Source organism: Doryrhamphus excisus, linkage group LG19, assembly GCF_037039965.1.
Source record: "Doryrhamphus excisus strain RoL-2023G ecotype Guam linkage group LG19, RoL_Dexc_Guam_v1.1, whole genome shotgun sequence".
In the NCBI taxonomy this organism is placed as follows: Eukaryota; Metazoa; Chordata; class Actinopteri; order Syngnathiformes; family Syngnathidae; genus Doryrhamphus; species Doryrhamphus excisus.
The window spans coordinates 12,814,389-12,826,647 of NC_136375.1; the positions used below are offsets into that span (position 1 = coordinate 12,814,389).

General features: G+C 39.8%; 1 protein-coding gene across 3 annotated transcripts; it reads left to right on the forward strand.

Annotated features, from left to right (window-relative positions):
- The first annotated feature begins 1,096 nt into the window (after window positions 1-1,096).
- LOC131107248 (triadin-like) lies at window positions 1,097-11,511 on the forward strand. 3 transcript variants are annotated; one of them, XM_078798883.1, is made up of 6 exons: window positions 1,097-1,733; window positions 5,118-5,307; window positions 7,094-7,135; window positions 9,370-9,417; window positions 9,529-9,666; window positions 9,843-11,511. In XM_078798883.1, the coding sequence occupies exons 1-6, from the start codon at window positions 1,704-1,706 to the stop codon at window positions 9,863-9,865; spliced, it is 471 nt and encodes a 156-aa protein (XP_078655009.1). In that variant the 5' UTR covers window positions 1,097-1,703; the 3' UTR covers window positions 9,866-11,511. The 3 variants fall into 3 exon arrangements, with proteins under 3 accessions (XP_078655009.1, XP_078655008.1, XP_057913083.2); XM_078798882.1 differs by having other exon boundaries at window positions 1,108-1,733; window positions 9,529-9,696; window positions 9,843-11,411; XM_058057100.2 differs by lacking the exon at window positions 7,094-7,135 and having other exon boundaries at window positions 1,111-1,733; window positions 9,529-9,696; window positions 9,843-10,265.
- The last annotated feature ends 748 nt before the right edge of the window (window positions 11,512-12,259 follow it).

Below are 12,259 nucleotides of genomic sequence, written 5' to 3' on the forward strand. Positions count from 1 at the left end.
GTAGTTGCTGAGGAACTAAAGCACATGGTACGTTTAGAGTAGTTATTGAGGAACTTAGTAGAGTAGTTACTAAGGAACTAGCATACAGGTAGTTACTGAGGAACTAAGGCACATAGTACTATTGTAATTATGTGTTACAAAGTATGTGTTGTGTTATGTGGTATGGTTATGGTCCTAAAGAAAAACAAATAATACCATATCACATGACGTCCCAGATGTACAGTCGTAAACATTTTTGAAGTGATGTAAATGCTGCTCACCAACCCAGACGTATACAACATTTCTTAAGAATAATCTTTTTTTTTAATGATATCACTCTAATTATAGCGTGACATGAAACCTCCCCTTTCAGTGTGCTCTACATTCAAAGTCCAGTCCAGTGTCACAACACCAGCAGCTGTCTGAAGCGTCTAATTATAGCTTCCACAGCACAGGCTCCCGGGACTAGACTGGAGGTCAGGTTACTGCTTTCCTCCTCACACTTGCTGGCCATAAGATGCCTCCTTTTTTAAACTGGAGCTCAAAAAAATGTCTCTACGCGTTGACGCGTTCCAGGACACTACTAGTCTGCTAAATTGTAATTGGACAGACACATAATCCACAGACGCACAAAATAAACTTCATTTATATTTTCCAATCACCCCCCCCCCCCCATCTCCGTCATCTCCTTAGACCAGGAAGTGGCCTGCTCACTAAGAAACAAATGGAATGACAAAAATACGCAAGAATTGTCCATTGAGTCACAATAGTGTTTATCATTCTCTATGAACCAGTAAGTGGCCTGCTAACTAACAAAAAATATGCCAAATTTTACACTTTTATTTAGACGAATTGTCAATTATTGCCATTTTAGTCACACTAGAATTGTTCCACTTTGCCCCAGAATCAAAATGGTACTGTTCCGTTGTCTTGGTTCACACGCCTTAAATTAAGAAGTAGCTTGCTAGCTAACACAGTCTTCTAAAAGAGGAATTGTCCACCTTTATCGTTTTAGTCACAATCCTTTTGTCTTTTTTCTCCTTTAAGTCCATTTGAGGTATCATCACCCCCACCCCGCAATCCAAAATGGCACAATCCTGTTTGTTTCCTGTTTGTTCATGAACTAGGAAGTAGCCTACTAGCTAACACTGTCTGTCAGACAGACAGACAAATGTGTCCTTTTTTAAATTGTTTCAGTCACAATAGTGATATTTCATCCTCTTTATGAATCAAAACAGTCCATTCCTGTGATCTTACGTGAACCTCATTAAACCAGGAAGTAGCCTGCTAAGATGATGAATTAGCTCAGCACTCAGCAATTCTTTTTTTACTTTTTGTCCTTTCTATCTCTTCACCTTGTCCTCCGCCCCCCCCTCCTCCTGCCTCCCCAGTTTTTCTGTCTCTATTTTGGACACTGAGATGGGGGGGGTGGGGTGACAGAAAGGGTGACCCTCAGTCTCTCCAGCTACAAAGTGAAACTAACAAGCGCTGCCTGGAGAACCTTCTTCAAGTGAACCAAACACTTTGGGAACTATCAAGAACCATCAATGGACTGTTTTTTTCCTGTGGCGAAGGTTGTGGTATTTTTAGAACAGCTGTGATAGTTCTATTTTTTTTGTTGCCGGGAGTCAGCCATCTTTTTCTGCAACGTAAAAAAAGGATTTAATGACTTTCATGCTTGTTTCTATGGTAACGCTGTGCTTCCCCAGCCTTTGAAGTGACTGATGGCTAGCCAAGCCAGCTCCAAGTCCAAGGTACAGTAAAAAAAAAAAAAAAAAAAAAGCGACAAATCCATTTCACTCTGGCTCAACTTCACAAATAATGATCTGCTACTAAGAACTCATTTGCAATTTAATTACCATTTAGCTGACACAAGAGGGGAACTTTATTAGGCGGAAAAGTGCACCTGAATGATGTTGCCGGCAATTCAATTAGATGTGTTTTGCTAATACTGAAATATCCAATGCAGCACTTTAATGTTAAGGAGGAGAGATTTTGTCTTTTTTGCAATAAGTGGACCAAGTCTGTCTGTCATCGTATATTTTTTACACCACGTCAGCTTTGCTAGCGACCCACAAAGCTAGTGGTGGGCGGCACCGTGACTCATGTGCTATGATGGCGGCCCGTGCACACTGATTGCCTCCCACGGCAACAAAACCAACAATTAAATCACACATTCACTCGCAGTGGTTATCTTCATGAAATCATAGCTTCCATATGCCCTGTTACATACACTTACTAATAGTTAACAAAACTTTAGACACACTTAGTCGTGTTAATGAATGATAAGGCGTCTCTAAACTTTTGATTGATAGGGAATAGCTAATAAAAAGCGATGTAGCCCCTCTAAGACTCTGTTGTCGGAGTTGGGTTAACCCAGTGGTGTCCAAACTTTGCACTGCAAAACTGCATTTCAAATTTTTCATATAAGTGAAAAAACCTATTATTAGTAATTGCAACTCTTATTCTGCAGGGATTTGAGACACCCGTAAGCTAACAAGCTAGCCAACTAACCAGTTTGCCTCAAATGTATTTCTTATAAACTTAGAAGCCAAAAACTTACCACTTCCACACATGGGAGGAGAACATTGTTTTCAGTGACATGCCATGGCTGTGGTTGGGTAGTGTCATTACTGCTGCCTAGTGACCAGAATACTGCATATCACTAATATATTGGTGTTATTGTATTGTATAGGTTTTGACTAACGATAGACCTTAGTCTACCACCATCTACAACAATGCGGCCAGTAAATAGCCTGCACCCGCATCCTTCTAATCCTGTGGTCAGCAGTTGTACCAACAGGTGCTCGGCATCATTTGCGCCTATGAAAGCCCGGCAGGACGAGCAGGTCAGACTTTTGGCCACTGAAAAGCGCTTGTGGCCTTTTCTGATCCACCGTGAAGGCCGTCGTCGTGACTCTTTCGCCTGCAGTGGGTCGATACGACCGCCGTCGGAGTGCCGCTGGATCAATGTGCAGCTTTTATATACGTAGCATACACATACACAGCTCTCCCAGTAGGGTGGGGGGCAAACGTGTTCAAATTGGAGGATATCAATGCAGCATTGACAACATTAAAAGGTCAACTCCATGGACCGTCAAGCTTCAATCTAAAGCCAGATTTTTATTACTGCAAACAATACCCAGCATTAGGAAGCGATAGTGTGTGATCAATGGAAACAAACTGTAAATGGTGACCTTTGACACCGGGAACCAATTAGTGTAGACACATGACTGTGTATAAAATATACACACACAAAAGGGTGAGCATTTGTCAAAACTATCACCCCTACTGTGCTGCCTTTGCTATTATTTTTCAGACAAAAATAATTGCGGTTACTAACCCCCTTCAATTGGATTGACAATACGTCATTTTTCTTGAACATTTCAACTTTATGCTACCAAAGTGACGTTGATGAGGTAATTTTTTTCTCACAATATTGCAATATTGTTATTCTTGTAAAAGTACAAGTTTTTTGTTAGATAACTGTTTTCTCTTAATATTTTGACTTTATTCTTATGAAAGTAGAATGTTTTGTTTCTCACAACTGGAAAAAAAATATTTGTTTTAAATAATTGAAACTTTTTGCAACTAAAATTATATATTTTCCTCATATTATTATTCTGTTTCCAACTTTTTTCTCATAATGTTTTCAACTTATTCTTGTAAAACAACTGTTGATTGTTCCATTTTTGGTGTTTTTTTTCTTAAATGATCTATTGAATGTTGTGTGGGCCCATAACAGCCGCAGGCTGTAAAGGGCCCCCGCACTTTGGACACCTCTGGTATAGTATATAGCATAGTACTGTATCATATAGTATGGACCGTGCCTTGAGAGAGAGCCTCTTCCAGTCAAGTCTGCACTCTGCATGTTTAGATAAGCAGCGTATGTGGAAAAAAATAAACACTTTTTATTTAGAGTCATTGGTGTTGTCGAGCAGATTCCACAAAGCAAACACGGAATTCAATCTCCAAATCACCTCGGGGGATCTTGGTCTGCGTCTCTCTCCCACTCTTCATCCCCGGCTCATCTCTCTGCCTCGTGGCCCTGATTTTCGTCGGTGCACAAAGCAGCACACGCTCGGGTGATTCACCGACGCCCTGGCGAGCAAACAGCTGCTGCGTGCTTTAATCAACCCCAACGCTAACACACACATACACACACACACACACATGCAAAACAACAACAACGTGTGACCTTACAGCAAACATGCCTGACATCTTCTATGAAAATCATGTCAAGCACGTGTCATTGCAGTTACGCCCTCTGGTGGCCACGGATGCTACTGTCATGTGTATGTTAAGTATGTTAAGTATGTTAAGTATGTTAAGTATGTTAAGTATGTTAAGTATGTTAAGTATGTTAAGTATGTTAAGTATGTTAAGTATGCTTGCGGGTTTTTGTGCACAGAACACAGGTCACTGTTGTATTCGGACCACATTCAGATTTTGTGTGTTCACGAGAGTACTTCAGATGTGAATATGGACCCAAAATGGTATTTCTTTCTTCCGTTTTGATACCATTTTGTATCATATTTTGGCCTCCTAGCTTGATGGCTAGTATGAAACTATGCTAATTACATAAATTCATTCATTCATTCATTTTCTACCGTTTTTCCTCACGAGGGTCGCGGGGGTGCTGGAGCCTATCCCAACTGTCTTCGGGCATGAGGCGGGGTACACCCTGGACTGGTGGCCAGCCAAGACAAACAACCATTCACACTCACATTCATACCTATGGACAATTTGGAGTTGCCAATTAACCTAGCATGTTTTTGGAATGTGGGAGGAAACCGGAGTACCCGGAGAAAACCAACGCATGCACGGGGAGAACATGCAAACTCCACACAGAGATGGCCGAGGGTGGAAATAAACCCTGGTCTCCTAGCTGTGAGGTCTGTGTGCTAACCACTCATGCACCGTGCCGCCCTAATTACATAAATGTATGTAATTATGTCGTATTGACATCGACCAAACAATCACAGGAAACAAACGGACACGGACGGGTACCGAGTCCCTACCCAGGAAAAAGGTTCACAGTTTTTGAGTTTTGAACGACTCATTTACGGCTCACACGTCTCTCCTGAAAATGACTCTCTGTCACATTTCCTCAACCTTTTTTTTTTTCCTCAACCTAGTCTTCTTCGGCAATGAGCAGCTGCGGGGACACGGCCCCTCCTGCGAGAGCCAATCAGAGGACGATTTTAGACGACATCATCCTGACCTTCAGCTCGCCCATGGCGTGGCTGCTGGTGGTGGCTCTAGTCATCACGTGGACGGCCGTGGCCGTGGTTCTCTTTGACCTTCTGGACTACAAAACGCTCGCAGGTGACACCAGTCCACCTTCATCTTGGTCACAGCCTGTTTACGACACCATTTTGCTCGAATGTCATATTTAATGAGGGCATTTTTGAAGCAGACTTCAAAAGTGGACGTCATCACGTTAACAATCTCAACTGCTTTCTGTTAATTTTCCATTAATAGGCGAGGCTTGCTGTAGCGCCGCTGGCTACATGGAGCCCAGTCACTCACTTGATGGAAAGACCACCCGCTGGCACACGCTAATAAGTTCCATTAAAAACGCCAACATTACTCCAAGTGTTGTACGTCCGTCGCTTCCCGTCACTTCATTTTCTGCAGTGATCAAATGTCATTAGGTTTTTATGATGGTGTTTTTAATTACTCTCATCGTTACAGGATAACAGGCAAAAGGATTCAGGCTGGCGAAGCGCTTGATTAATTAAAACGCGGGAGTCAAGAGCTCCTCTTCAAGCGTTAGACGGCATGGTGACGGCGCGCTTCAAAGCAGCTCGATTATGTCGTTAGTGATAATGAAACATATGCTGGAGGAGGCACGCTTGTTTGCAGAACCATCTGGTCTCCTTTCTACCTGAAGAAACCCACCTTGGCGTGGCGTTTTGGACCAAAGGATGCAACTTTGCCAAGCAAACCTTCTCCATATGCCAACAAGTTCCAGTATATATACGCGTATATTTCACAACTTCCACTATGTATATATTTCATGAAAAAACTAGCTCAGGTTTGTCTTATCCCCATTTTTTTGTTTTTTTTACGTTCCAAATATTTCTTCAACAATTTTGTGATTTTTTTGCTTTTTTTTACAATATTAGGAATTTAATCCCATAATATTTAGACTTTATTTCTATAAACAAACTTTATTTTGTTTTATTTCTTCCTTTTTTTATTTAATATTTCAACTTGATAAAATTGCATTATTGACAGAGGAAATGACATTATTTTCCCTCATAATATTACAAGTTTAATCTTGTAAAATTTTTGATTTTTTTTCCCATTAAAATATTGCTTTTTTGTCTTAATAGTTTGACTTTATTCTTGTAACAATATAACCTTTTCTGTAAACCAATTATGCAAAAATGACAAAAATGTAAAAACAAAAAAGAATTTCTTTTCTCTAATATTTCAACATTTTGCTACTAAAATGATGTAATTTTTCTCCTAATATTCCAACATTATTCTCACAAAATTACGATCGAACTTTTTTGTCTCAGTATTTTGACTTTATCTTTGTAAAATTACTGCTGTTTTTTAACTTTAAATTATATTGTAGAATTTTCCGCAGGCCATCAAAAACAATACTTGTGGGTGGTAACCCTTTTTTGAAATGCAAATAATTAAAATATATATATATTTTGAAATATTTTAAAAATATTTCATATTAATGTTTAAATATTTTTAAATATTTTAAATTATTTTTTACAATTATATGCCATTTTAAAATACGGCAAATATTTGTTTGTATTTGAAAGTCCATGTAAATGTGTAATGGACCAAATAATTATGTATCCTTTACTCTATGATGAAGCAGAGTATATGAAAGTGATGTAATGTAACATTAAATGAAATCGCTTTGATGGTTTGTCATAAAACCGTCATCCGTGCTCGAATGCCGTCCGCGGTGGCGTGCGTCCCTTTCCATCGATTCCTCAATCATTTCTCCCACCGCAGTTCCTCATACTGTATATTCTTCACACACTCATCTCTTAACGCCTCTCCTCCTCTTCCTTCACCCATTCATGCCTCCTCCATCCTCACGCCGTCCATCACCTGCCATCCAACCCCTTCACCCCTAAAGAGTACACGTCATACTGTGACGACCCTGTGTGTTTATCTCCTGGTAAAAACCCCGACTGTGCACTTGGACCGCTTTGCTTGCTTGCTTGTATTAACGTGTTGAGCAAGAAATATACTGTATATTTTTTTTCAAATGGTGGCCTCTATGGTATCGTGATATTATCACCATAGTCAGTTACACATGATACGTAATAGACCAGTTCGTGCATAATATGTGCATAAATAGTGTAATATCTGAAGCATATTCTATGTTATTTTCCTCTTAATATACCCATGTATAAAATTTTATAATCACAAGTATTGGTGATATTATCGTCATCGCTGGCAATATTGCTGGTGCAATATTGTAATCGGTAGTTGTTACACATTGTTGATAGTAGTTTTTGTATATCAGTTATCACCTAATCACTAAGTCGTATTGTGATATCATAATTGGTAGTTGGCCATTGTTGGCAAAATATTTGTCCCGAGATACTCGCTGTACTAAACTCAAGAAAAAATCCAATTGAAAACTCCAAAACAAATCAAGTCTTGCTCTCAAGTAAACGCCGGGTTCTCATGAAGTTGAGTAAATAACGACGCTCCTCCAAGGCCACCGTTTGAGGAAATAACGTTGAGTGATTGACCCCATCGATCCGTAGCATGTGGAGTGTTGCAAATCTATTTTTACTTCTGTGTGATGGAACTCACAAATCCCAAGGTTGTTTTGTTTTTAAGATGAATGGTCTATGTAGCCTTTTTCTGCCCTACATGCTTGTCGTGGAGATGATATGGCATGCAAACACGTCAGGCGAAAGAAGGTGGACAACAGCTCTTGGGTGAGCGGTGACCCGCCAACGCATCAGACACCTCCCGAAACATTGCCATGAGACCCATGGCGTTATATATGGGGATATTTCTGCCCGCGTCGCATCAGAGAAGTGCGGCATTAGAACTGGAAAGCAGGAAGTATTTGAAAAGAGGGGCCAAGAATCCAACACTGTCTTTTGTGTGTTTGTCTGCCCATCAGAGAAATGTCAGCGCATTAATCAGCTGTTTATGGGCGCTCGTCAAACCGTACATACCTCGCCTCCACTTTTGACAGACAGCGGCTTGACCTTCCAGCTGGCAGACAAGCAGAGAGAGGGGGGGGGACGGGGATTATTCAAAATTCATGGAGGACGGGGGAACAGAAACAGAAAAGCCATGAATGTGCAAATTTCACTGAATGCATCTTTGACGGCACAAAAGCCCAAGACAACACCACTTATTTCTACTATTTATACTCATCATCTGTTCCAGCATCAAACTACGGCCATCTTCACACTCTTACCTACTCTACAGACAACTTTTTCCAGGGCATGTCCATTTTTTTGGGACATTTGAAATGAAATATGTCATATTAAGAATTCTGTTACGCTTGCAATTCTGTTTTAAGTCCCGCCTTCCTGCACCGTACCGTGATTGGTCAGCTTTTTAGTCATTCTAACAGATACATATTATATAGTTGCTATGTAACTTATATGGAGTGTACAATTATTAGTTATATAAATAATCGGAATATCAGATAATTATAAATAACCAGAATAACAAAAATAACCAAATGTAAAAGAAAAAAAAAACAACAAAAAAATTATTAACATTAAAACTACACATTTAAATGATACCTATATAATAATAAAAAATTTAAATTTAATTATTAAATTAAATTATAAATATTTTAAAAAGAAAAAGTAAAAAAACAAAAGTAAAAATTAATAAATATATAATATTATACAATAATTGTATAAATAACTGGAATAACAAAATTGACAAAATTTTAAAAAATAAAAAATAGAAAATTACAAATTTTAAAAAATTTGATTAAAATTAAAACTCCACATTTAAATGATATCCATAACAAAAGTGTTAAAAATTCTAATTACAAAAAATAAAATGAATTTTTTTTTTAAAGAAAAACTGTAAATAAAAGAAATAGCTGTTTCTTTTCATCTGAGTTGGGTCTATAAAATACATATTCGTGATATTGGGTTTTGGGGAGAAGATGCACATTAACATAATATTGACTTCTTGATTAGGTGTCCTTTTTTCATTTGACTAAGAATGCCTGAGACTGTTTAAAGGCGCCTTCAAAGAGTCAGTATTCTGCCTCCTTAGCATGCATTAAAAAACATTGTGATGTGTTTTGCAGGCCTGCTTTTTTTTGTGTTCAATCCCATTTTGTGCATAATAATACCAGTTAGTGTGTGGATTTTAAATATGCAGCTCTGATTTCACCACTCTTTGTTCTTCCCTCAGGTCTCCCACCTCCCCCTGCCATCGCCAAGCGAGGTTTGAAGGCCAGAGGCGAGCGCAAACACAATCCATCATCACATCTTTCAATATTTTCCTGCAGTCCAGTCAATAATTCCACATTTAGATATGCAGACTTTGGCCTGACGTGAGTTTTCCATGCAGGAGGCGTCCGCCAAATAAGGTCCCCCATCAGCGAGGTGGCCCCGCCACAGGAGAGCACCGACTGGTTGGAGATGATGTGGACGTTTGCGGCCGGCTTGGTGGCCCCGGATGACGAAGACATTGACGAGGGTGTGGAAGGTATTCACCAGCTAACCGAAACCTTCACATGTAAGAAAAACCATCATCTCGCACGCTAATCGCCCATCTAGTGGCGCATGACCGTGTCCAACGACGTTTGCGGTGTTTTTCTAACCACACTGCTTTACTTCAATACTTCTTCACTTATCAGTACATGCCTTTTTTCTGCCCTTTAGCTTTGCACTCCGAGGAACTTTGAAGGAGGGGCAACATGGAAGATGATGTACAGTAGAAATGGCAGAAATACTGGAATCTAATCAATAAAAAACAGCTATTAGTTCTTACTATCCGTTGCTTCTTGAGTGCCTGAAATACAGACATTAAAAGACTGGGCTCTGTTTTAAGATGTATTGTGAAGCCTGGGAAAAGGAGGCCTTTTTGTGATGCTCATAAACAAACTGTAGTGACAAACACACTCCAGTTGAAGAATGTATGTTTTGCACTGGTGAATCTTAAAGAGGTTTGAAGTCTGGCTTCAAAATTCACATCAGACATGGAACATTGCGTGTGCCTAGCAGCACGTCATACGTTTTCCAATCGCTTCCATTTTAATCAGTCTGGCAATGCACGGCAGTCAACACATGCATTTATTTATTGATGTATTTACACGTGAATTCAGCAGCATACCAGTAGGAGAAACACGGGAAAACAGTTTCTTGTGTCAATAAAAGCTTTAGAGACCCTTGCGTTATGTAACCAGCGCTCATTGAAGCCCAGACGATGGATGACAAACGATTCATCTGTGAAGGGGCGCAATTTAAGCTTTTATATGACCCAAAACACCCGTTTTTAAACGACAACACGAGACAACATGGTCTTTATGTGCCCTGTGATTGGCTGGCCACCAGTCCAGGGTGTACCCCGCCTCTCGCCCAAAGACAACTGGGATAGGCTCCAGCACCACCATGACCCTAGTGAGGTTAAGCGGCATAGAAAATGAATGAATGACTTAGAACCTCCTTAAGGTCCAATCAGGGGTGTACTGCTTTTGGGAAACCATTAGAAAGTAACCTTGTGACCTTCAATCAGTCCACATGTCAACCATCTTGTTGGTTGGACCTATGAAGAGTATGAAAACTTGTCACATGATGTGTTGGTATTTGTACACCAAATGCACCAGCAGCCTCCCTTAACATACATCTAACACCATCCCTAATTTTACTTCACTTAGCGTTTCCTGCCAAAATACAAAGGTTGTCATGTTTACAAGTGCACATGCTGCGACATGAACGCTGATCTGTCTTTCCATGTGGCTGTCACCATTGGAACCACTCACTATCACACACACACACACACACACATACACACACACCACCCCTACAGTCATGCAAATGTACCGACTGCACACACAAAGCAATGTTGTGTTGTCTTTAAGAAGCTTGGCTCCTGCTGGGGATGCTGGGGAGGGGATCCACACACACAGTCACACACACACACACACACACACACATACACAGAGTAGCAGGCAATGAGAATCCAGCGACATCATGTGAGATTTAGAGACGTTGACACATTTAATGTTGCTGTTTCAGGCATTGCAGATTATTTTCCACCGTGCTAAATCTAAAATAAGACATTTTGAGGCTGCTGCATGCAAAACCAATGCCCAAAGGAGGCTGCCGCTTGGCTGGAAAATACAAAATATGCTTCAATGATACTGTGTTGTTTGGTTTATTCACTTCTTTTTACGGAAATGGGTACACTGTAGTAAAGTCTATTCATTTGGCAGCTGTGAAATGATGTCAGTGTACAAACTCTTAACTTATCAAGTGTACTTTTTTGACACGCAGAGGAAAGGACAGGGAGAGGCGGCAGCAATATTTATTTTGATGATTATTGATATTGGTGTTTTTTTCTCCATGTTACAGTTACCTCACACTAAGCACCCTTGGGACCCAAAACAGTCACTGCAGAAAAAGAGCTATAACATTTTCTTTCCACTTTCCATAGGTTAAATTTTAGAATTTGCTCTTTTGTTTAATAAAATAATGAAATAAAGCTAATTTATCAAGAATGATTGGATGTTTTACCTCCATAGGAGGAGGACGGTAAATTCAACAACAACGAGAGAAAAGAATGAGTCATCTGCCTACTTGGCTAAATATGGTAATGGTACATAAAAAAAGCAAAGTGTCACATTAATTCAGACAAATCCACACAATCTAGTTTCCTAATAAAGCTGTCAGGTTTACATCCGCCGACTTCCTCCATCGCCATCGCTGCAGATTAATTCCTGTCCTAACATTTTTGATTTATGAAGGCTTAATAACTTGGAGCAGCCTCGTGTGTGTTTATGTGTGTGTGTGTGTGTCTTTATCTTTTAATCTACCATGCCTCTACCGCCTGAATGACCAAGTATCTCATGTTATGATAATTGAGCATGTTAACAGGAAGACTAGGAACATCTTTCATTTACTGCTTGTCATTCAGGTCCACTGTCTTCAGTTCAACTACGCTGCCTTTTTCTCTTTCTTCCTACACACACACACACACACACACACATTTTTCAATGTTAACTATGACTTATGTATTGTTGTGGGGCCGATACCCCAATCCTGGCATTGCAGAATAGAACCTCTTAGAGCTTTACTAT